Source organism: Salvelinus fontinalis, chromosome 9 (assembly GCF_029448725.1).
Source record: "Salvelinus fontinalis isolate EN_2023a chromosome 9, ASM2944872v1, whole genome shotgun sequence".
Classification (NCBI taxonomy): Eukaryota; Metazoa; Chordata; class Actinopteri; order Salmoniformes; family Salmonidae; genus Salvelinus; species Salvelinus fontinalis.
This window is the reverse complement of record NC_074673.1, coordinates 5,525,289-5,547,398: the sequence shown is the minus strand read 5'-3', so window position 1 is coordinate 5,547,398 and position 22,110 is coordinate 5,525,289. Positions and strand designations below refer to the sequence as shown.

The 22,110-nt window shown below is 42.9% G+C and overlaps 2 protein-coding genes across 2 annotated transcripts in view; both read left to right on the top strand.

The window, feature by feature from the left end:
* Window positions 1–1,553, top strand: part of LOC129861955 (unconventional myosin-Vc-like) — a 47,889-nt gene extending 46,336 nt beyond the window's left edge. Inside the window, exons 39-40 of the mRNA XM_055933186.1 lie at window positions 500–580; window positions 758–1,553. Coding sequence (XP_055789161.1) covers window positions 500–580; window positions 758–913 — 237 coding nt within the window. The 3' untranslated portion in view covers window positions 914–1,553. The remainder of the gene's footprint in view (window positions 1–499; window positions 581–757) is intronic.
* Window positions 1,554–4,048: 2,495 nt separating this feature from the next.
* On the top strand, window positions 4,049–21,514 carry LOC129861954 (guanine nucleotide-binding protein subunit beta-5a). The gene is made up of 11 exons (XM_055933185.1): window positions 4,049–4,342; window positions 7,984–8,120; window positions 9,164–9,205; window positions 13,359–13,435; window positions 13,618–13,750; window positions 14,992–15,135; window positions 15,530–15,621; window positions 15,826–15,874; window positions 16,029–16,125; window positions 18,302–18,468; window positions 18,877–21,514. Exons 1-11 carry the CDS (start codon window positions 4,207–4,209, stop codon window positions 18,886–18,888), a joined length of 1,086 nt encoding a protein of 361 aa, XP_055789160.1. The 5' UTR covers window positions 4,049–4,206; the 3' UTR covers window positions 18,889–21,514.
* The last annotated feature ends 596 nt before the right edge of the window (window positions 21,515–22,110 follow it).

The window sequence follows — 22,110 nt, the reverse complement described above, 5'->3', positions numbered from 1 at the left end:
GCCTGCGGGGGGGTTTATTTGGTCTCCCCCGAAGTTTTCTGAGCCAAAATAAATGTTTTTTTTTTGCGTTTTATTGTTTGACAATAAACACTGTAAAAGCACCAGGAAATCAGCTCCAAGTGATTTTAATTTGGGAAATCTGTTCCCAAGTATTCCCACTCGTAATAGAGAGATGTGATTTGTATACAACGTTTGAAATTATTTTAGTGAAAAATTATATCTGTTTGTGTATTTCTTGCCGTCAATTTGCAGTCTGTAAATTATTAGTAGTTATGTTCCGGTCCCCCGACGATCCGCTCAAGAAAGGATCATCCCGTGGCTGAATCTAGTTGATGATTCTTGCTGTGCTACATTACCCATAATACTTTGACAAGAAGCTAACAAAATGTTGTACCATATCCTTACAGATACTAAACACGGGCAATACTTTAGATTGACTGTTTTTTTGTGAATATTACTCAGTGTCACAGACAGAACCTTGTTTATTGTCCTGTTCTAGATTGTCAAGATTCTGAATTCTTACACTCCCATTGATGATTTTGAGAAAAGGGTGGCGCCGTCTTTTGTCCGCAAAGTTCAGGTAAGGTGTAAATGTGCATCCCCGATCTCGGATCATGTGACAAGGATCATGTGCACCTGAATTTATTATGAAATTATTTTAATCACAGCAGTTCCAGTATATGGAAATTCAAGACAATCCAAAAACCATTTCAATGAACTAAATTTAGGAAATGAATGTATTTCCCTTGTCCCCTAGGGCTTGCTCCAGGACCGTGAGGGGGGATCCTCCCAGCTGATGCTAGACACGCAGTATCGTTTCCAGGTCACCTTCCCCTTCACCCCGTCCTCTCAGGCCCTGGAGCTACTGCAACTGCCATCCAGCCTCAGACTGGGCTTCATCACCAGGGTCTAACCCCTGACCCCTTCACCCCATCCTCTCAGGCCCTGGAGCTACTGCAACTGCCATCCAGACTCAGACTGAGCTTCATCACCAGGGTCTAACCCCTGACCTCTGGGGGAGGCGGTAGCCTTGACTTTAGAGAAGCGGTCCAGTAACCTAAAGGTTGCTGGTTTGAATCCCAGGGATGACGGGGGAAAAGCTGGCAGGAGTGAGGTGCCACTGTCCGCCAGCGTCTCGGCTGCCACCAACTGCCATTGTAGCCAAATAGCCTTGTAAAAATGATTTAGTTGTTTTCATTTACACTCGTAATACAGTTTTGATAAAAAATATTACGCTGATGAATGTGTGACATAAATGCAGATGCTGTTGCAGAGCTAAATGCTTGGTAGTATAGTGACAAACCTTACTTCTCAGCTAGATGAGATGAGAAATGCAGTTCTGTAGAAAACAGTTTTAAGTTCAATATCAAACTTTTTTTTCGTTATATAGTAAATTGAAATGTGTCCACTCAATGTTTTGGAGTAACATGCACAGTACATCAAATATGTATTTTTTTGTTGTTTTGAATATATATTTTGTAAATCATACTGTAGAAGTATTTTTGTATCTTAAATAATACACTGAACAAAAATAAATGCAACAATTTAACTGATTTTACAGAGTTACAGTTCATATAAGGAAATCAGTCCCATTTGAAATAAATGTATTAGGCCCTAATCTATGGATTTCACATGACTGGGAATAGAGATATGCATCTGTTGATCACAGATACTTTTTTAAAAAAAGGTAGGGGCTTGGATCAGAAAACCAGTCAGTATCTGGTGTGACCACCATTTGCCTCATGCAGCGTGACACATCTCCTTCACATAGAGTTGACCAGGCTGTTGATTGTGGCCTGTGGAATGTTGTCCCACTCCTCTTCAAATGGCTGTGAGAAGTTACTGGATATTGGTGGGAACTGGAACACTCTGTAATACACTTTGATCCCATACATGCTCAATGGGTGACATGTCTGGTGAGTATGCAGGCCATGGAAGAACTGGGACATTTTCAGCTTCCAGGAATTGTGTACTGTGACATGGGGCTGTGCATTATGATGCTGAAACATGAGGTGATGGAGGAGGATGAACGGCACGACAATGGGCCTCAGGATCTCGTCACGGTATCTCTGTGTATTCAAATTGCCATCGATAAAATGATTATCCGTAGCTTATGCCTTGTCCATACCATAACCCCACCAACACCATAGGCCACTCTGTTCACAACGTTGACATCAGCAAACTCATCAGTTTTCTGTTCAGCAAACTCTCCCACACAACGCCATCAGCAAACGCTCTCCCACACAACGCCATCAGCAAACGCTCTCCCACACAACGCCATCAGCAAACTCTCTCCCACACAACACCATCAGCAAACGCTCTCCCACACAACGCCATCAGCAAACGCTCTCCCACTCAACGCCATCAGCAAACGCTCTCCCACACAACGCCATCAGCAAACGCTCTCCCACACAACGCCATCAGCAAACGCTCTCCCACACAACGCCATCAGCAAACGCTCTCCCACACAACGCCATCAGCAAACGCTCTCCCACACAACGCCATCAGCAAACTCTCTCCCACACAACACCATCAGCAAATGCTCTCCCACACAACGCCATACATTCTGTCTGCCACCTGCCCGGTACAGTTGAAACCGGGGTTCATCCATGAAGAACACACTTCTCCAGCGTGCCAGTGGCCATCGAAGGTGACAATTTACCCACTGAAGTCGGTTACGACATCGAACTGCAGTCAGGTCAAGACCCTGGTGAGGACGACGAGCCCGCGGATGAGCTTCCCGGAGACGGTTTCTTACAGTTTGTGCCGAAAGTCTTCGGTTGTGCAAACCAACAGTTTCATCAGCTGTCCAGGTGGCTGGTCTCAGATGATCCCACAGGTGAAGAAGCCCGGATGTGGAGGTCCTGGACTGGCGTGGTTACACGTGGTTTGCGGTTGTAAGGCCGGTTGGACTTACTGCCAAATTCTCTAAAATGACATTAACAATGACAATGACAAATGACAATGGCTTATGGTAGAAAAATTAACATTAAATTCTCTAGCAACAGCTCTGGTGGACATTCCTGCTTGTTAGCATGCCAATTGCACACTCCCTCAACTTGAGACATCTGTGGCATTGTGTTGTGACAAAACTGCACATTAGAGTGGCCTTTTATTGTCCCCAGCACAAGGTGCACCTGTGTAATGATCATGCTGTTTAGTCTGCTTCTTGATATGCCACACCTGTCAGGTGGATGGATTATCTTGGAAAAGGAGAAATGTTCACTAACAGGGATGTAAACAAATTGGTTCACAAAATTTGAAAGAAATGCGCTTTATTTGAGAGAAATAATTGCGTATGGTACATTTCTGGGATTTTTTGATTTCAGTTCATGAAACATGGGACCAACACTTAATATGTGTTTATATTTTTGTTTAGAGGATTCAGAAAGTATTCATTCCCCGTTGACCTTTTCCACATTTTGTTGAGTTACAGCCTGAATTTAAAATAGATTAAATTGAGTTTTTTTCTCACCCATCTATACACAATACCCCATAATGATGAAGTGAAAACATATTTGTAAACATTTTTGCAAATGTATAAAAAATGTAATACAGAAATATTGAATTTACATACAGTACACTCCTGAGTCATGTTTAAAATATATATATTTTAAGCATGATTCAACTTTGACATTATGGGGTATTGTGTGTAGGCCAGTGAAGACACATCTAAATGTAATCCATTTTAAATTCCGGCTGTAACAACAATGTAAAGGGAAAAAGTCAAGGGGTGTGAACACTTCCTGAAGGCACTGTAAATACATGTGCCTAAAATGAATTACATGCGAATAAAATGTTGTATTAGTTGATTTCTGTTTTGTTCTTTTTGTAAGGATTTCTTACACCTATGCAAACGAATACACTTTAGACCTACGTGATCGCATCAGTGTTGACCATGTCTAGAATGTTTTATGTTATGGTTGAAGGAAAAACAAGTATCTATTTTCTGCGTCAAGCGCAACAACATTAGCGGTAATGGAAGTGACCACAATTTTGTTTTATCATAGAGTAGCTATTGCGCACTTGATGGATCTAGCCTACACAGCGGCGCTGGCAGCCTCCCTCCCCTCCCGAGAAAACATCTTTCCTCTGACGTCATGAGAGCTGCATCAGCTGTGAGCCCCGCGTCCTTTAGCTTGCAAAATATACTATTTTTTTAATTTATTTTTGCTGCCCGCATCTGCTCTGACAACGGGAATATATATGATATTTTCCACAAACCCTGAAATGGCTACACAGGAGGTACAACCGAATGAGACTCTCACTAACCTAAAAGCGGAATCGGACACGTTGAAAACGAAGCTCGAGGACGAAAGAGCGAAGCTGCACGATGTCGAACGTGAGTGGTGCTGAAAATGAGACGAGAGGGAAGGCCCCGCGAATCAAAACATGCTCTGCCTTCCGAATAGTACTGCATGAAAAATGTCAACACGACCCATATCAGAATATATATATAATAGGCCTATATTGTGGATTTGTCATATTGCTATTATCAGACTACCGTAAGCACTGACTCGGTCATACGAAGCAAATAGATAATTCTTCATTCATTTGTAAATGGTTATTATATTTGAAGCCACTTGCTCGCCTATGTATTAATATTACTCGGATGTGTTCAAATGACAAGATACTTTTCCAGCTGCAATTAGACATATAGCTTAGGCTTTGGTGGAATTTACTCCTCTATTTGCGATTTCTTTTCACACTCAAACGCACAGTTTTATTACAGCCGAGATTGGTGCTTAAAACATTATTCATCCTTGATTCATGCTTAGTTTGTCGACCTTGTTGAGATCAGAGAGATTAATTTTAACATCTCTAACCGTTGACTGCGGTTTAATATGAATCCCCAGCCCGGCGGGGTGTTTTAATGCTAGAACACATTAAGACCGTGCTCAGCTCGGGGTATGATAACACCATAAGCAAACGTTGGATCTTGGTCCCTACAACAGCACAGTAACTTTGGATCTTGGTCCCTACTACAGTACAGTAACGTTGGATCTTGGTCCCTACTACAGTAACGTAGGATCTTGGTCCCTACTACAGTACAGTAACATTGGATCTTGGTCCCTACTACAGTACAGTAACATAGGATCTTGGTCCCTACTACAGTACAGTAACATTGGATCTTGGTCCCTACTACAGTACAGTAACGTTGGATCTTGGTCCCTACTACAGTACAGTAACGTAGGATCTTGGTCCCTACTACAGTAACGTTGGATCTTGGTCCCTACTACAGTACAGTAACATTGGATCTTGGTCCCTACTACAGTACAGTAACATTGGATCTTGGTCCCTACTACAGTACAGTAACATTGGATCTTGGTCTCTACAACAGCACAGTAACGTTGGATCTTGGTCCCTACTACAGTACAGTAACGTTGGATCTTGGTCCCTACTATAGTACAGTAACATTGGATCTTGGTCTCTACAACAGCACAGTAACATTGGATCTTGGTCCCTACTACAGTACAGTAACATTGGATCTTGGTCCCTATTACAGTAACGTTGGATCTTGGTCCCTACTACAGTAATGTTGGATCTTGGTCCCTACTACAGTAACGTTGGATCTTGGTCCCTACTACAGTACAGTAACGTAGGATCTTGGTCCCTACTACAGTACAGTAACATTGGATCTTGGTCCCTACTCCCTACTACAGTACAGTAACATTGGATCTTGGTCCCTACTACAGTACAGTAACGTAGAATCTTGGTCCCTACTACAGTACAGTAACGTAGGATCTTGGTCCCTACTACCGTAACGTTGGATCTTGGTCCCTACTACAGTACAGTAACGTTGGATCTTGGTCCCTACTACAGTACAGTAACATTGGATCTTGGTCCCTACTACAGTACAGTAACGTAGGATCTTGGTCCCTACTACAGTAACGTAGGATCTTGGTCCCTACTTCAGTAACATAGGATCTTGGTCCCTACTACAGTACAGTAACATTGGATCTTGGTCCCTACTACAGTACAGTAACGTTGGATCTTGGTCCCTACTACAGTAACGTAGGATCTTGGTCCCTACTACAGTAATGTTGGATCTTGGTCCCTACTCCCTACTACAGTACAGTAACATTGGATCTTGGTCCCTACTACAGTACAGTAACGTAGGATCTTGGTCCCTACTACAGTACAGTAACGTTGGATCTTGGTCCCTACTACAGTACAGTAACATTGGATCTTGGTCTCTACTATAGTACAGTAACGTTGGATCTTGGTCCCTACTACAGTACAGTAACGTAGGATCTTGGTCCCTACTACAGTACAGTAATGTTGGATCTTGGTCCCTACTACAGTACAGTAACGTAGGATCTTGGTCCCTACTACAGTACAGTAACGTTGGATCTTGGTCCCTACTACAGTACAGTAACGTAGGATCTTGGTCCCTACTACAGTACAGTAATGTTGCATCTTGGTCCCTACTACAGTACAGTAATGTTGGATCTTGGTCCCTACTACAGTACAGTAATGTTGGATCTTGGTCCCTACTACAGTACAGTAACATTGGATCTTGGCCCCTACTACAGCACAGTAATGTTGGATCTTGGTCCCTACTCCCTACTACAGTACAGTAACGTTGGATCTTGGTCCCTACTACAGTACAGTAACGTTGGATCTTGGTCCCTACTACAGTACAGTAACGTTGGATCTTGGTCCCTACTACAGCACAGTAACGTAGGATCTTGGTCCCTACAACAGCACAGTAACGTTGGATCTTGGTCCCTACTACAGTAACGTAGGATCTTGGTCCCTACTACAGTACAGTAACGTAGGATCTTGGTCCCTACTACAGTACAGTAACGTTGGATCTTGGTCCCTACTACACTACAGTAACGTAGGATCTTGGTCCCTACTACAGCACAGTAACGTTGGATCTTGGTCCCTACTACAGCACAGTAACGTAGGATCTTGGTCCCTACTACAGTACAGTAACATTGGATCTTGGTCCCTACTACAGTACAGTAACGTTGGATCTTGGTCCCTACTACAGTACAGTAACGTTGGATCTTGGTCCCTACTACAGTAACATAGGATCTTGGTCCCTACTAGAGTACAGTAACGTTGGATCTTGGTCCCTACTACAGTACAGTAACGTTGGATCTTGGTCCCTACTACAGTACAGTAACATAGGATCTTGGTCCCTACTACAGTACAGTAACATAGGATCTTGGTCCCTACTAGAGTACAGTAACGTTGGATCTTGGTCCCTACTACAGTACAGTAACGTTGGATCTTGGTCCCTACTACAGTACAGTAATGTTGGATCTTGGTCCCTACTACAGTACAGTAACATAGGATCTTGGTCCCTACTACAGTACAGTAACATTGGATCTTGGTCCCTACTACAGTATAGTAACATAGGATCTTGGTCCCTACTACAGTACAGTAACATTGGATCTTGGTCCCTACTACAGTACAGTAACATTGGATCTTGGTCCCTACTACAGTACAGTAACATTGGATCTTGGTCCCTACTACAGTACAGTAACATAGGATCTTGGTCCCTACTACAGTAACATAGGATCTTGGTCCCTACTACAGTAACATAGGATCTTGGTCCCTACTACAGTACAGTAACATTGGATCTTGGTCCCTACTACAGTACAGTAACGTTGGATCTTGGTCCCTACTACAGTACAGTAACATTGGATCTTGGTCCCTACTACAGTAACGTTGGATCTTGGTCCCTACTACAGTACAGTAACATAGGATCTTGGTCCCTACTACAGTACAGTAACATTGGATCTTGGTCCCTACTATAGTAACATAGGATCTTGGTCCCTACTACAGTACAGTAACATTGGATCTTGGTCCCTACTATAGTAACATAGGATCTTGGTCCCTACTACAGTACAGTAACATTGGATCTTGGTCCCTACTATAGTAACATAGGATCTTGGTCCCTACTACAGTACAGTAACATTGGATCTTGGTCCCTACTATAGTAACGTAGGATCTTGGTCCCTACTACAGTCCACCAGGTGGCAGAGAAGGTGGATGGACTGGGCCAGTTTATCATGAAGACCCGGCGGACTCTGAAGGGACATGGAAACAAAGTTCTCTGCATGGACTGGTGTAAGGACAAGAGGAGGATCGTCAGCTCGTCACAGGTGAGTTTTAGATTATTGGGTAGATTTCTGAAGTCCTAAAAAAAAAAAATGTGTTCATGCAGTCACCGCTCTTGATATATGGACGGTCGATGTCCGTGGTACCTGAAATGAATGGTAAAAAAAAAAGATTTTCTATCATATTGACAAGATAGTCGAGTGACCGCTCTAACAATGGAAATACATGTCTTCATAGATGGAAGGCAGGCGGGATTATTCCAGATCAGGTGGGACCATTCTAGCCAATGTGAGGGCAGATGTGCATGTGAACAACAGGCACAACTTCGATATAAAGACGTTTTTTTCAAAGTGGCCGAAATGCCACGTACGTCCACTTATATCAGTTCATTCGTAATAATCTTAACCATTACGGAACTTATATTCAATCAAATAAGCCTCGCATAGCAAATGAGCAATTCCACAAAAAAAATTGCTGACCAAATTTCGACACACTCATTGTCCTCCATACAAAAATTCCTCACTTTGTGGTCTTATTTTCGCGGACAGATTTTCGGCGGAATAAACCTCTCTCGCTTCGACCTCTTCCTCTCTTCTTGTAAGCTCATCATCGCTGAATTTGAGTTTTTTGGGGGAAATCTCCTAAAACAGGATGTGTATATTTCAGTAGCCACCTCTGAGATACTGACAGTCGCTGTCCATGGTGCTGAGTTTTTCTGTTTTTGGTTAAAAATAATATTGTTATGAAACAGGCAGGGAGCGGGTTTCGAACCCTCGACCTTCTAGCCCGAGGTCCGGCGCTCTATCGGCTGTGACGCAAAAGCAGAGTCGATATCCGCGCTTATAAACCCAGGGTCGTTACAATAGTGTTGCCATAGTTACAGGAAGAACCTCTGCCATTATAATGCTTTCAGCATGCTCGAACGGCAGAGTCGATTTCCGCGCTTATAAACCCAGGGTCGTTACAATATGCACTGCTTTCAGTAGTTATAACATTTGTAGCATTTAGCATTTTTGTTGGAAATGTAGAGAATGTTAGGCCTGTGTGCCACTTCTAATGTTTTTCCCTGAATCTAACTTCTTTTCAGGATGGAAAAGTGATTGTATGGGATGCCTTCACCACTAACAAGGTAGGGAACCTTTTCTTCTCTGTCCAGAAAGGCTATAGAGTTGACAAATTCCATGGAGAAATAGCAAAACTTCTGTAGTTATTTCATCTGATTTTGGATGAAAAATGTTGTGCATCCCGAATGGCACCCTATTCCCTACATGTTGCACTACTGACCAGTGGACCTGTGGTGGTGGCCAGTGCCCTATGGACCTGTGGTGGTGGCCAGGGTGGTCAGTGCCCTATGGACCTGTGGTGGTGGCCAGGGTGGCCAGCGCCCTATGGACCTGTGGTGGTCCCCAGGGTGGTCAGTGCCCTATGGACCTGTGGTGGTGGTCAGTGCCCTATGGACCTGTGGTGGTGGTCAGTGCCCTATGGACCTGTGGTGGTGGCCAGTGCCCTATGGACCTGTGGTGGTGGCCAGTGCCCTATGGACCTTTGGTGGTGACCAGGGTGGTCAGTGCCCTATGGACCTGTGGCGGTTCCCAGGGTGGTCAGTGCCCTATGGACCTGTGGTGGTGGCCAGTGCCCTATGGACCTGTGGTGGTGGCCAGTGCCCTATGGACCTGTGGCGGTTCCCAGGGTGGCCAGTGCCCTATGGACCTGTGGTGGTGGCCAGTGCCCTATGGACCTGTGGCGGTTCCCAGAGTGGTCAGTGCCCTATGGACCTGTGGTGGTGGCCAGTGCCCTATGGACCTGTGGCTGTTCCCAGGGTGGCCAGTGCCCTATGGACCTGTGGTGGTGGCCAGTGCCCTATGGACCTGTGGTGGTGGCCAGTGCCCTATGGACCTGTGGTTGTGGCCAGGGTGGTCAGTGCCCTATGGACCTGTGGTGGTGGCCAGTGCCCCCCCCCCCCAGAAAGATCTGATACATCATCTCTGAATATATTTGTCATTTTCATCCAGAATCATCAATCTCATAGGAGAAAAAAAACATCAGAGTGACTGAAACAGCGCCTCTCTGTCTCCGTATGTGTTGCCCATGTATCTGATGCTGTCAGGTCAAAAAGAGTATGACATGTCATTCTTTTTGGCCAGACAGCGTTAGATACATGGGCTACATATGGATGGGCACTTCTACTGTAACTCTATAGCAGCACCCAAGGGGCTTGAATTTTCGAGGTCTACCCTTAGACTTAGTAGTAGTGTCCACCGTGAGTGACAGAACACTGAGCCAATCACGGCGCAACACTCCGTATTATCCGCTGGCCCTGACCCCACCGCCACAGAAAGCACTGAGCTCGGCTGAAACACCTGCATTTTGGAGCTGCCTTACTCAAGAAATAGTTTGTATGCAGGGTCTTTTTTTATTTTTTTTATTCCGTTGTTTGCAAACTGATATATGACACGTATTAATGCCAAAATAACATGCAAAACAGACAAACCCAAAAGAAATACAATTATTATTATTTTTGCTAAAAATGAGGGGCAAATAAACAGGTGGGGCCCTGCCCTGAATGACAGGTCGCCACTGCTCGAATGAGAAATAATTGTATAAATTTACATGTTAACATCTTTTGGAAAACCTGGCTTCCCTTGACATCCATGAATACACACCACCATCCATGAATACACAACACTTGGTATGTGGTGTTTGTAATAGATGTCCCTTTGTATTCAAATGGCGGGTGCACAGAGCACTGTTCGCATGCTGGAATTATTTTGGAGTAGACGTGAGCGGGTAATCCTACTTAACCTACTTTTTGAAGTGATTTGTTCGACAAACAGATGAAAACATCATGACTGGTTGTGTTCATGATTCACATTAAAAAGGTAATACATTTTACAGGTGAATTACATCTTTACTATACAGCCCATAAATAAATGTAGTTGATGAGGTCCTGTTAAAAATAGACACCCCTGAATGTCCCGGTATTATAGACACCCCTGAATGTCCTGGTATTATAGACACCCCTGAATGTCCCGGTATTATAGACACCCCTGAATGTCCCGGTATTATAGACACCCCTGAATGTCCCGGTATTATAGACACCCCTGAATGTCACGGTATTATAGACACCCCTGAATGTCCTGGTATTATAGACACCCCTGAATGTCCCAGTATTATAGACACCCCTGAATGTCCCGGTATTATAGACACCCCTGAATGTCACGGTATTATAGACACCCCTGAATGTCACGGTATTATAGACACCCCTGGATGTCACGGTATTATAGACACCCCTGAATGTCCTGGTATTATAGACACCCCTGAATGTCCTGGTATTATAGACACCCCTGAATGTCCCGGTATTATAGACACCCCTGAATGTCCCGGTATTATAGACACCCCTGAATGTCCCGGTATTATAGACACCCCTGAATGTCCCGGTATTATAGACACCCCTGAATGTCCCGGTATTATAGACACCCCTGAATGTCCCGGTATTATAGACACCCCTGAATGTCCCGGTATTATAGACACCCCTGAATGTCCCGGTATTATAGACACCCCTGAATGTCCTGGTATTATAGACACCCCTGAATGTCCCGGTATTATAGACACCCCTGAATGTCCCGGTATTATAGACACCCCTGAATGTCCTGGTATTATAGACACCCCTGAATGTCCCAGTATTATAGACACCCCTGAATGTCCCGGTATTATAGACACCCCTGAATGTCCCGGTATTATAGACACCCCTGAATGTCCCGGTATTATAGACACCCCTGAATGTCCTGGTATTATAGACACCCCTGAATGTCCCGGTATTATAGACACCCCTGAATGTCCTGGTATTATAGACACCCCTGAATGTCCCGGTATTATAGACACCCCTGAATGTCCCGGTATTATAGACACCCCTGAATGTCCTGGTATTATAGACACCCCTGAATGTCCCAGTATTATAGACACCCCTGAATGTCCCGGTATTATAGACACCCCTGAATGTCACGGTATTATAGACACCCCTGAATGTCCCGGTATTATAGACACCCCTGAATGTCCTGGTATTATAGACACCCCTGAATGTCCCGGTATTATAGACACCCCTGGATGTCACAGTATTATAGACACCCCTGAATGTCCCGGTATTATAGACACCCCTGAATGTCCCGGTATTATAGACACCCCTGAATGTCCTGGTATTATAGACACCCCTGAATGTCCCGGTATTATAGACACCCCTGGATGTCACAGTATTATAGACACCCCTGAATGTCACGGTATTATAGACACCCCTGAATGTCCTGGTATTATAGACACCCCTGAATGTCCTGGTATTATAGACACCCCTGAATGTCACGGTATTATAGACACCCCTGGATGTCACGGTATTATAGACACCCCTGAATGTCCTGGTATTATAGACACCCCTGAATGTCCTGGTATTATAGACACCCCTGAATGTCCCGGTATTATAGACACCCCTGGATGTCACAGTATTATAGACACCCCTGGATGTCACAGTATTATAGACACCCCTGGATGTCCTGGTATTATAGACACCCCTGAATGTCACGGTATTATAGACACCCCTGAATGTCCCGGTATTATAGACACCCCTGAATGTCCTGGTATTATAGACACCCCTGAATGTCCTGGTATTATAGACACCCCTGAATGTCCCGGTATTATAGACACCCCTGGATGTCACAGTATTATAGACACCCCTGAATGTCCTGGTATTATAGACACCCCTGAATGTCCCAGTATTATAGACACCCCTGGATGTCCCGGTATTATAGACACCCCTGGATGTCACGGTATTATAGACACCCCTGAATGTCCCGGTATAATTCACACTCTGGATGTCACTTTCAAGGGAATTTACTGCTGTATGCCAACGCCCTTTGATAAAATCCTGACCTTGAATGCAAACACTGTAACACCTTTTGGCACAGATTGATGATTGATTTGAACAGGGAAAATGTACCAAACCTCAGCTGAACCATTTCATGCGTTGAATCATTAGAATTACAGTATATTGAAAAAAAATCCACCTTTCATCGATTAAGGTTAAAAAATAAAATGTTGTAGGAACTCTAAACTGGGTCTGTGCCCTACCTTGACCACCCCATTCCAAATGTTAGTCAAAAGTAGTGCACTATTTTAATATATTTTTTACCTTTGAGTCCCATTGAAACCAAGGTCTCCTTTTGAAAGGGATCCCTGCATCACAACAATTACACAGTCAAATCAAGAATCTAAATCAAATCAAATTTGTCCTCTAGGAGCATGCAGTGACCATGCCGTGCACCTGGGTGATGGCCTGTGCCTACGCCCCCTCTGGATGTGCAGTGGCTTGTGGGTAAGTTCCTGTACTCCTGGATGTGCAGTGGCCTGTGGGTAAGTCCCCCTGCTCCACCCACACGCTCCATTTTCCCACTGTGCACTTTTGGGTCTTGGCCCGGTTACTGTGAAGCTCCTGTCACAACTGTTGACGTTAAAGAGAGTTTATAAATAAAATGTGATGGATTGATTGTGTTTCAGTGGTCTGGACAACAAGTGCTCAGTGTACCCTCTGTCGTTGGACAAGAATGAGAACCTGGCAGCGAAGAAGAAGTCTGTCGCCATGCACACCAACTACTTATCTGCTTGTAGCTTCACCAACTCAGACATGCAGGTTAGAGAATACATTTTTCTTATTCTGATGTAATTATTATTTGTTGTATCATTTGTATATATTTTGTTATAGTCTTTACCAAGGTTTTGTATTCGCTCCCTTCTATAACTTGTTGAATTACTTGATTACTGCAAAATCAGTTTAAAAGAGAAACCTACTGATATGCCGCATCATAATTTGAACCAGTTTCACACCAGGAAAATAATCCTGCAGCAACAGGAAATGTGAATTGTTATATGGATAATAATTAATGGATTGTTTTTTGGTAGGGATTGCTACATTTTTCCTTTGAGCAAATCAAGTCTGACATTTTAAAGTGGAAATTACAAACTTTAGAAGCCTTTTTAAACCTCAAAATCACTACAAGTTTGCATTTCCTGATGTGCAGAAACATTTCTGCAACAACAGGATGATCAAATTAGGATGAGGCATCTGAATTTCTACTACTTTCCTATGGCAGATGAGTAATGGGAAATCACTGCCCGTCATACTGTACTGCACTCTATACCCGACCTGGAAAGAATTTCCGTTCCTGTTTAATAATTCACAACCATCTAATGTTCCCCATTTGCTGTGTTTAGTCACATGCTTTAGCCTCGGGCCAAGACTCTTCTATTTATGGGTCAGTGTCATAGAATTCAGAAATCTGAATTCTGAACAGCCAAAGTTTTTTCAATGGCTTCCCTCTGACCTTACTACTTGAAGTATTGTAGTTGTACTTTGCTCTCTAGGGGCTGGTTTCACTGACATATTCAATATAGAATATTATTTTGTCCTGAAATGAGCCGAATATAGATCTGGGAAATCAGTCCCATATGTACAGTGGGGCAAAAAAGTATTTAGTCAGCCACCAATTGTGTAAGTTCTCCCACTTAAAGAGATATACTTATTTTCCACCATAATTTGCTAATAAATTCATAAAAAATCCTACAATGTGATTTTCTGGATTTATTTTCCTCATTTTGTCTGTCATAGTTGAAGTGTACCTATGAAAATTACAGGCCTCTCTCATCTTTTTAAGTGGGAGAACTTGCACAATTGGTGGCTGACTAGATCCTTTTTTTGCCCCACTGTACATTATGCGGTAAATCCTAACTTTCACTTAAATCACGTTTTTCACTTCGTCTCCCATTGACATTTAATGAATGACTACGTGGCAGTTTTCACCCCCTTATATGAGCACGTGTATTATGTTGTGATCCCAAGATGCAGTTTGTGATGAACCCCCCTTTGTGTTCCAGATCCTGACGTCCAGCGGAGACGGAACCTGTGCATTATGGGATGTGGAGAGCGGTCAGCTGTTGCAGAGTTTCCATGGACACGCCTCTGATGTTCTTTGTCTGGACCTGGCTCCTTCTGAGACTGGCAACACCTTCGTCTCTGGGGTGAGGAGGAGACTAGTAGCATTTCACTTTATTGTCCCACAATAGAGAAATTGTGAATAAACAGCCTGACCTCCTCTAAGCATTGTCTTTTCCCTTTTTTACTTTCCTTTTGTATTTTTTAAAAACATTTTTATTCAGAGAGATTTGAAATGATAGTGAGGAAATCGTGGCAGGCTTGAGATTCAAACCCCTGTCTCTAGGGCCATGTGTGGTCCAGAATGCAAAGATACTGTGTTACATTTGACATAATGTGGATATTTTTTTCATTTAACTTTTATTTAACCAGGAAAAGCCACTTGGAAGTTAAACCTTATTTTGGATTTTAAAACCTTTCAAAAAAGGTTTAGCAATAATTAATGAATTCCTTGATCTTCTTCTGTGTGTCTAAACACAGGGCTGTGACAAGAAGGCTAACGTATGGGACATGCGCTCAGGCCAGTGCATTCAGTCCTTCGAAACACACGAATCAGACATCAACAGTGTCAGGTAAGGAGATATGAATTCATTCCAAGGGACTTAGAGACCTGACACGGACACACTGTGTTCATACACCCTGTATTAATAATAAGTGACCCCCAGGCAACTGCAGTTGAAAACTAGCTGGCACTGTCCCTGTGAAACTAAGCTACTCTCCACTTTTTGTATGGTTCGTTATATATTACCTGCCGTTTATCTCATCCTTGGCATCAGGTACTACCCCAGTGGAGATGCATTTGCCTCCGGCTCTGATGATGCTACAGTAAGTTAGCATCAATATAATTTACTGCTTGATCACATGTTGATGCTTCCTTCCAGTGTCAAAGTTCATGAAGTACTTTGACATTGAATGTTTTTACCCCGTTTGTCAAAAAAAAACAAAAAAAACGAGTTATTAATGCATGTGTTTGTTTCAGTGTCGTCTCTATGACCTGAGAGCAGACAGAGAAGTGGCCATTTATTCCAAAGAGAGCATCATATTTGGTGCCTCCAGTGTTGACTTCTCTCTCAGTGGTAAGATACTGTATTCATGGACTTCATCTAGTACACGTGCTTTTACCTCTCTTCTGTTCAACCAGTCTACACTTTAGTGTTCCATGTCACTAACTAGTCCACACTTTAGTGGTCCATGTCACTAACCAGTCTACCCTTTAGTGGTCCATGTCACTAACCAGTCTACCCTTTAGTGGTCCATGTCACTAACCAGTCTACCCTTTAGTGGTCCATGTCACTAACCAGTCTACCCTTTAGTGGTCCATGTCACTAACTAGTCCACACTTTAGTGGTCCATGTCACTAACTAGTCCACACTTTAGTGGTCCATGTCACTAACCAGTCTACCCTTTAGTGTTCCATGTCACTAACTAGTCCACACTTTAGTGTTCCATGTCACTAACTAGTCTACACTTTAGTGTTCCATGTCACTAACTAGTCCACACTTTAGTGTTCCATGTCACTAACTAGTCCACACTTTAGTGTTCCATGTCACTAACTAGTCTACACTTTAGTGTTCCATGTCACTAACTAGTCCACACTTTAGTGTTCCATGTCACTAACTAGTCTACACTTTAGTGTTCCATGTCACTAACTAGTCTACACTTTAGTGTTCCATGTCACTAACTAGTCCACACTTTAGTGTTCCATGTCACTAACTAGTCCACACTTTAGTGTTCCATGTCACTAACCAGTCTACCCTTTAGTGGTCCATGACACTAACCAGTCTACCCTTTAGTGGTCCATGTCACTAACCAGTCTACCCTTTAGTGGTCCATGACACTAACCAGTCTACCCTTTAGTGGTCCATGTCACTAACCAGTCTACCCTTTAGTGGTCCATGTCACTAACCAGTCTACCCTTTAGTGGTCCATGTCACTAACCAGTCTACCCTTTAGTGGTCCATGTCACTAACCAGTCTACCCTTTAGTGGTCCATGTCACTAACCAGTTTACCCTTTAGTGGTCCATGTCACTAACCAGTCTACCCTTTAGTGTTCCATGACACTAACCAGTCTACCCTTTAGTGGTCCATGTCACTAACCAGTCTACCCTTTAGTGGTCCATGTCACTAACCAGTCTACCCTTTAGTGGTCCATGTCACTAACCAGTCTACCCTTTAGTGGTCCATGTCACTAACCAGTCTACCCTTTAGTGGTCCATGTCACTAACCAGTCTACCCTTTAGTGTTCCATGACACTAACCAGTCTACCCTTTAGTGGTCCATGTCACTAACCAGTCTACCCTTTAGTGGTCCATGACACTAACCAGTCTACCCTTTAGTGGTCCATGTCACTAACCAGTCTACCCTTTAGTGGTCCATGTCACTAACCAGTCTACCCTTTAGTGTTCCATGACACTAACCAGTCTACCCTTTAGTGGTCCATGTCACTAACCAGTCTACCCTTTAGTGGTCCATGACACTAACCAGTCTACCCTTTAGTGGTCCATGTCACTAACCAGTCTACCCTTTAGTGGTCCATGTCACTAACCAGTCTACCCTTTAGTGGTCCATGTCACTAACCAGTCTACCCTTTAGTGTTCCATGTCACTAACCAGTCTACCCTTTAGTGGTCCATGTCACTAACCAGTCTACCCTTTAGTGGTCCATGTCACTAACCAGTCTACCCTTTAGTGGTCCATGTCACTAACCAGTCTACCCTTTAGTGGTCCATGTCACTAACCAGTCTACCCTTTAGTGGTCCATGTCACTAACCAGTCTACCCTTTAGTGGTCCATGTCACTAACCAGTCTACCCTTTAGTGGTCCATGTCACTAACCAGTCTACCCTTTAGTGGTCCATGTCACTAACCAGTCTACCCTTTAGTGGTCCATGTCACTAACCAGTCTACCCTTTAGTGGTCCATGTCACTAACCAGTCTACCCTTTAGTGGTCCATGTCACTAACCAGTCTACCCTTTAGTGGTCCATGTCACTAACCAGTCTACCCTTTAGTGGTCCATGTCACTAACCAGTCTACCCTTTAGTGGTCCATGTCACTAACCAGTCTACCCTTTAGTGGTCCATGTCACTAACCAGTCTACCCTTTAGTGGTCCATGTCACTAACCAGTCTACCCTTTAGTGGTCCATGTCCAGTAAGCTGAATATGAACAGCGTCCTGTCACATTAACCTTCTCTTCAGAAACGATGTATTGCCATCTACATTGTTGAAAGAGGACATGTATTCTCTTCTTCAGGCCGGCTACTGTTCGGTGGCTACAACGACTACACCATCAACGTGTGGGATGTCCTGAAGGGGACGAGGGTGTCCATCCTGTTTGGACATGAGAACCGTGTCAGCACTCTGCGTTTGTCTCCTGACGGAACGGCCTTCTGCTCAGGGTCATGGGACCACACTCTCAGGGTGAGGGATAAGGGTTATCACCTGGGTTATATTCCCAAAAGACAAATTATTAGTATTGCCTACTCCTATCTATCCATCCATTCTATCCTATCCTATCTATCTTATCTATTGATCCTATCCTATCTATCTTATCTATTGATCCTATCCTATCTAATCTATTGGTCCTATCTATCTTATCTATTGATCCTATCTATCTTACCTATTGATCCTATCCTATCTATTGATCCTATCCTATCTATCTTATATATTGATCCTATCTATCTTATCATTCTATTCTTCTTCTATCCATCTGGGTTTTCCCTGGTGCCCACCCTCTCCATTTTATTTTTCTATAGAACAGCATCATGGTCTCTTTTTTATGTTTATGTTTATGTTTCTCTCTATTTATTAATTTTCTTTAAATTTCAGATCTGGGCTTAAGGAAAACGACACAGAAGAGGAAAAACTGACCAAGTGAATTCAGTGGTAGATAGATGGAGCCAGACGTGTTCCACTCTGCTTGAATAGAGTCATAGGTTCAGATTCAGTTGAACATATATACACAGTGGTAAAGGGCATTGTAAACACTCAGTCTTACTGTAGTGGTGTGTCAGGGTACGTTTGAACCGTGGTCTTTGACAAGTTAACAGTCATTATCAACAAACAAACAAAAAACCCCGCAAAAGATACACTTTTATTACGAGCTTTAATAACGTATCACATTAAGTATTTTAGATCACGCAAGGTCAATATATCTTAATGAAATTCATAATCACACACAGAATGATGATATAGCTATTCTAGTTTAAAGCAGGTGGTCTAAAGAGAACTCGTGTGAAGTAGATGGTGATGAATAACAAAGTTTGAAATGAATCTAGTGGTGAATATACAGAGTAAAAGAGTTAGAGGAAGAATGTCTTCAATACCCTAATGTATAAGATGTAGTATGATGCAATGTTTAGATTTGAGATATGATGAAAAACAGTTCATACATTTGGAACCAACCCTCAAGAGTCACTAGTCATCTTGGTCGATGCCAGGACCAATCATCTTGGTCGATGCCAGGACCAATCATCTTGGTCGATGCCAGGACCAATCCTCTTGGTCGATGCCAGGACCAATCCTCTTGGTCGATGCCAGGACCAATCCTATTGGTCGATGCCACATTTTCCATTCCAGTTCCTTTTCCACCTGTGGAATTCACGTAACTGCTTGAGATGTTCACATGACAAACACTAGATAATATCTAGCTGACATGAATATACAGTGGGGCAAAAAAGTATTTAGTCAGCCACCAATTGTGCAAGTTCTCCCACTTAAAAAGATGAGAGAGGCCTGTAATTTTCATCATAGGTACACTTCAACTATGAAAGACAAAATGAGAAACACAAATCCAGAAAATCACATTGTAGGATTTTTTATGAATTTATTTGCAAATTATGGTGGGAAATAAGTATTTGGTCAATAACAAAAGTTTATCTCAATACTTTGTTATATACCCTTTGTTGGCAATGACAGAGGTCAAACGTTTTCTGTAAGTCTTCACAAGGTTTTCACACACTGTTGCTGGTATTTTGGCCCATTCCTCCATGCAGATCTCCTCTAGAGCAGTGATGTTTTGGGGCTGTTGCTGGGCAACACGGACTTTCAACTCCCTCCAAAGATTTTCTATGGTGTTGAGATCTGGAGACTGGCTAGGCCACTCCACAACCTTGAAATGCTTCTTACGAAGCCACTCCTTCGTTGCCCGGGCGGTGTGTTTGGGATCATTGTCATGCTGAAAGACCCAGCCACGTTTCATCTTCAATGCCCTTGCTGATGGAAGGAGGTTTTCACTCAAAATCTCACGATACATGGCCCCATTCATTCTTTCCTTTACACGGATCAGTCGTCCTGGTCCCTTTGCAGAAAAACAGCTCCAAAGCATGATGTTTCCACCCCCATGCTTCACAGTAGGTATGGTGTTCTTTGGATGCAACTCAGCATTCTTTGTCCTCCAAACACGACGAGTTGAGTTTTTACCAAAAAGTTCTATTTTGGTTTCATCTGACCATATGACATTCTCCCAATATTCTTCTGGATCATCCAAATGCTCTCTAGCAAACGTCAGACGGGCCTGGACATGTACTGGCTTAAGCAGGGGGACACGTCTGGCACTGCAGGATTTGAGTCCCTGGCGGCGTAGTGTGTTACTGATGGTAGGCTTTGTTACTTTGGTCCCAGCTCTCTGCAGGTCATTCACTAGGTCCCCCCGTGTGGTTCTGGGATTTTTGCTCACCGTTCTTGTAATCATTTTGACCCCACAGGGTGAGATCTTGCGTGGAGCCCCAGATCGAGGGAGATTATCAGTGGTCTTGTATGTCTTCCATTTCCTAATAATTGCTCCCACAGTTGATTTCTTCAAACCAAGCTGCTTACCTATTGCAGATTCAGTCTTCCCAGCCTGGTGCAGGTCTACAATTTTGTTTCTGGTGTCCTTTGACAGCTCTTTGGTCTTGGCCATAGTGGAGTTTGGAGTGTGACTGTTTGAGGTTGTGGACAGGTTGTCTTTTATACTGATAACAAGTTCAAACAGGTGCCATTAATACAGGTAACGAGTGGAGGACAGAGGAGCCTCTTAAAGAAGAAGTTACAGGTCTGTGAGAGCCAGAAATCTTGCTTGTTTGTAGGTGACCAAATACTTATTTTCCACCATAATTTGCAAATAAATTCATAAAAAATCCTACAATGTGATTTTCTGGATTTATTTTCCTCATTTTTGTCTGTCATAGTTGAAGTGTACCTATGATGAAAATGACAGGCCTCTCTCATCTTTTAAAGTGGGAGAACTTGCACAATTGGTGGCTGACTAAATACTTTTTTGCCCCACTGTACAACCTTTTGCGAATACCTACTTATTTAAATTCTTAGACTTATCTATTCCTGTTCATGCAATTATACTGACGATCGTAATTTGATAATTTATTGTAATTATTATATTGTAGTTTAGTGTATATACAAAGTTTACATGATACCATAAACTATTCACCTACACTACACAAAAGTAATAAAATTGATTTGGACTATCGATTTTGTGTTTATTTCTGCTGTTGTGGTTGCCATATTTGGAATTTATCTGTGATTTGAAGTAAACTTATAAAAAATTCAAAGCTAAAATATGTTTTACATATCTCAATATGACAATAATGATTGGATTTATTTTGTAATATATTTTCATATTTACCAGAGGTGGGACCAAGTCCCTATTATAGGAGACACAAGCAAGTCTCAAGTCACAAGGTCTGAGTCCCGAGTAGAACGGGTCAAGTCCACGTTGTACATTCTAAGAGCACGTCGAGTCGATTCACAAGTCTTAAGTTTAAAAAAAAATCTATACATGCAATGACTTGTAAACTACAAATTGAGACCTTGGAACTATAAGGTTCCGACATATTTGTCAAAAAGGAGTTAGTCACATATAATAGATCTTTAAATGGTTCTTCATATGTCTGTGAAGTAAGAATTTTGAAAAAGTTAATATTAAGTGGGGGGGGGGGGGGGGGCGGGGGAATGACAAACTAGAAAGGTCTATCAGCATTAACCCATTAGAACTTGGTGCTATAAGGTTATATCTGCAATCCAATCACAAGCCTGAACAAAGACAGACGGACCAATCAGAACACA

Coding starts and splice junctions, on each gene's coding strand:
- LOC129861954 (XM_055933185.1), top strand. CDS start 4,207: ATGATATTTTCCACAAACCCTGAAATGGCTACACAGGAGGTACAACCG. Junction 15,136..15,529: donor GCAACACCTTCGTCTCTGGG/GTGAGGAGGAGA, acceptor GTCTAAACACAG/GGCTGTGACAAGAAGGCTAA. Junction 15,875..16,028: donor CCGGCTCTGATGATGCTACA/GTAAGTTAGCAT, acceptor TGTTTGTTTCAG/TGTCGTCTCTATGACCTGAG.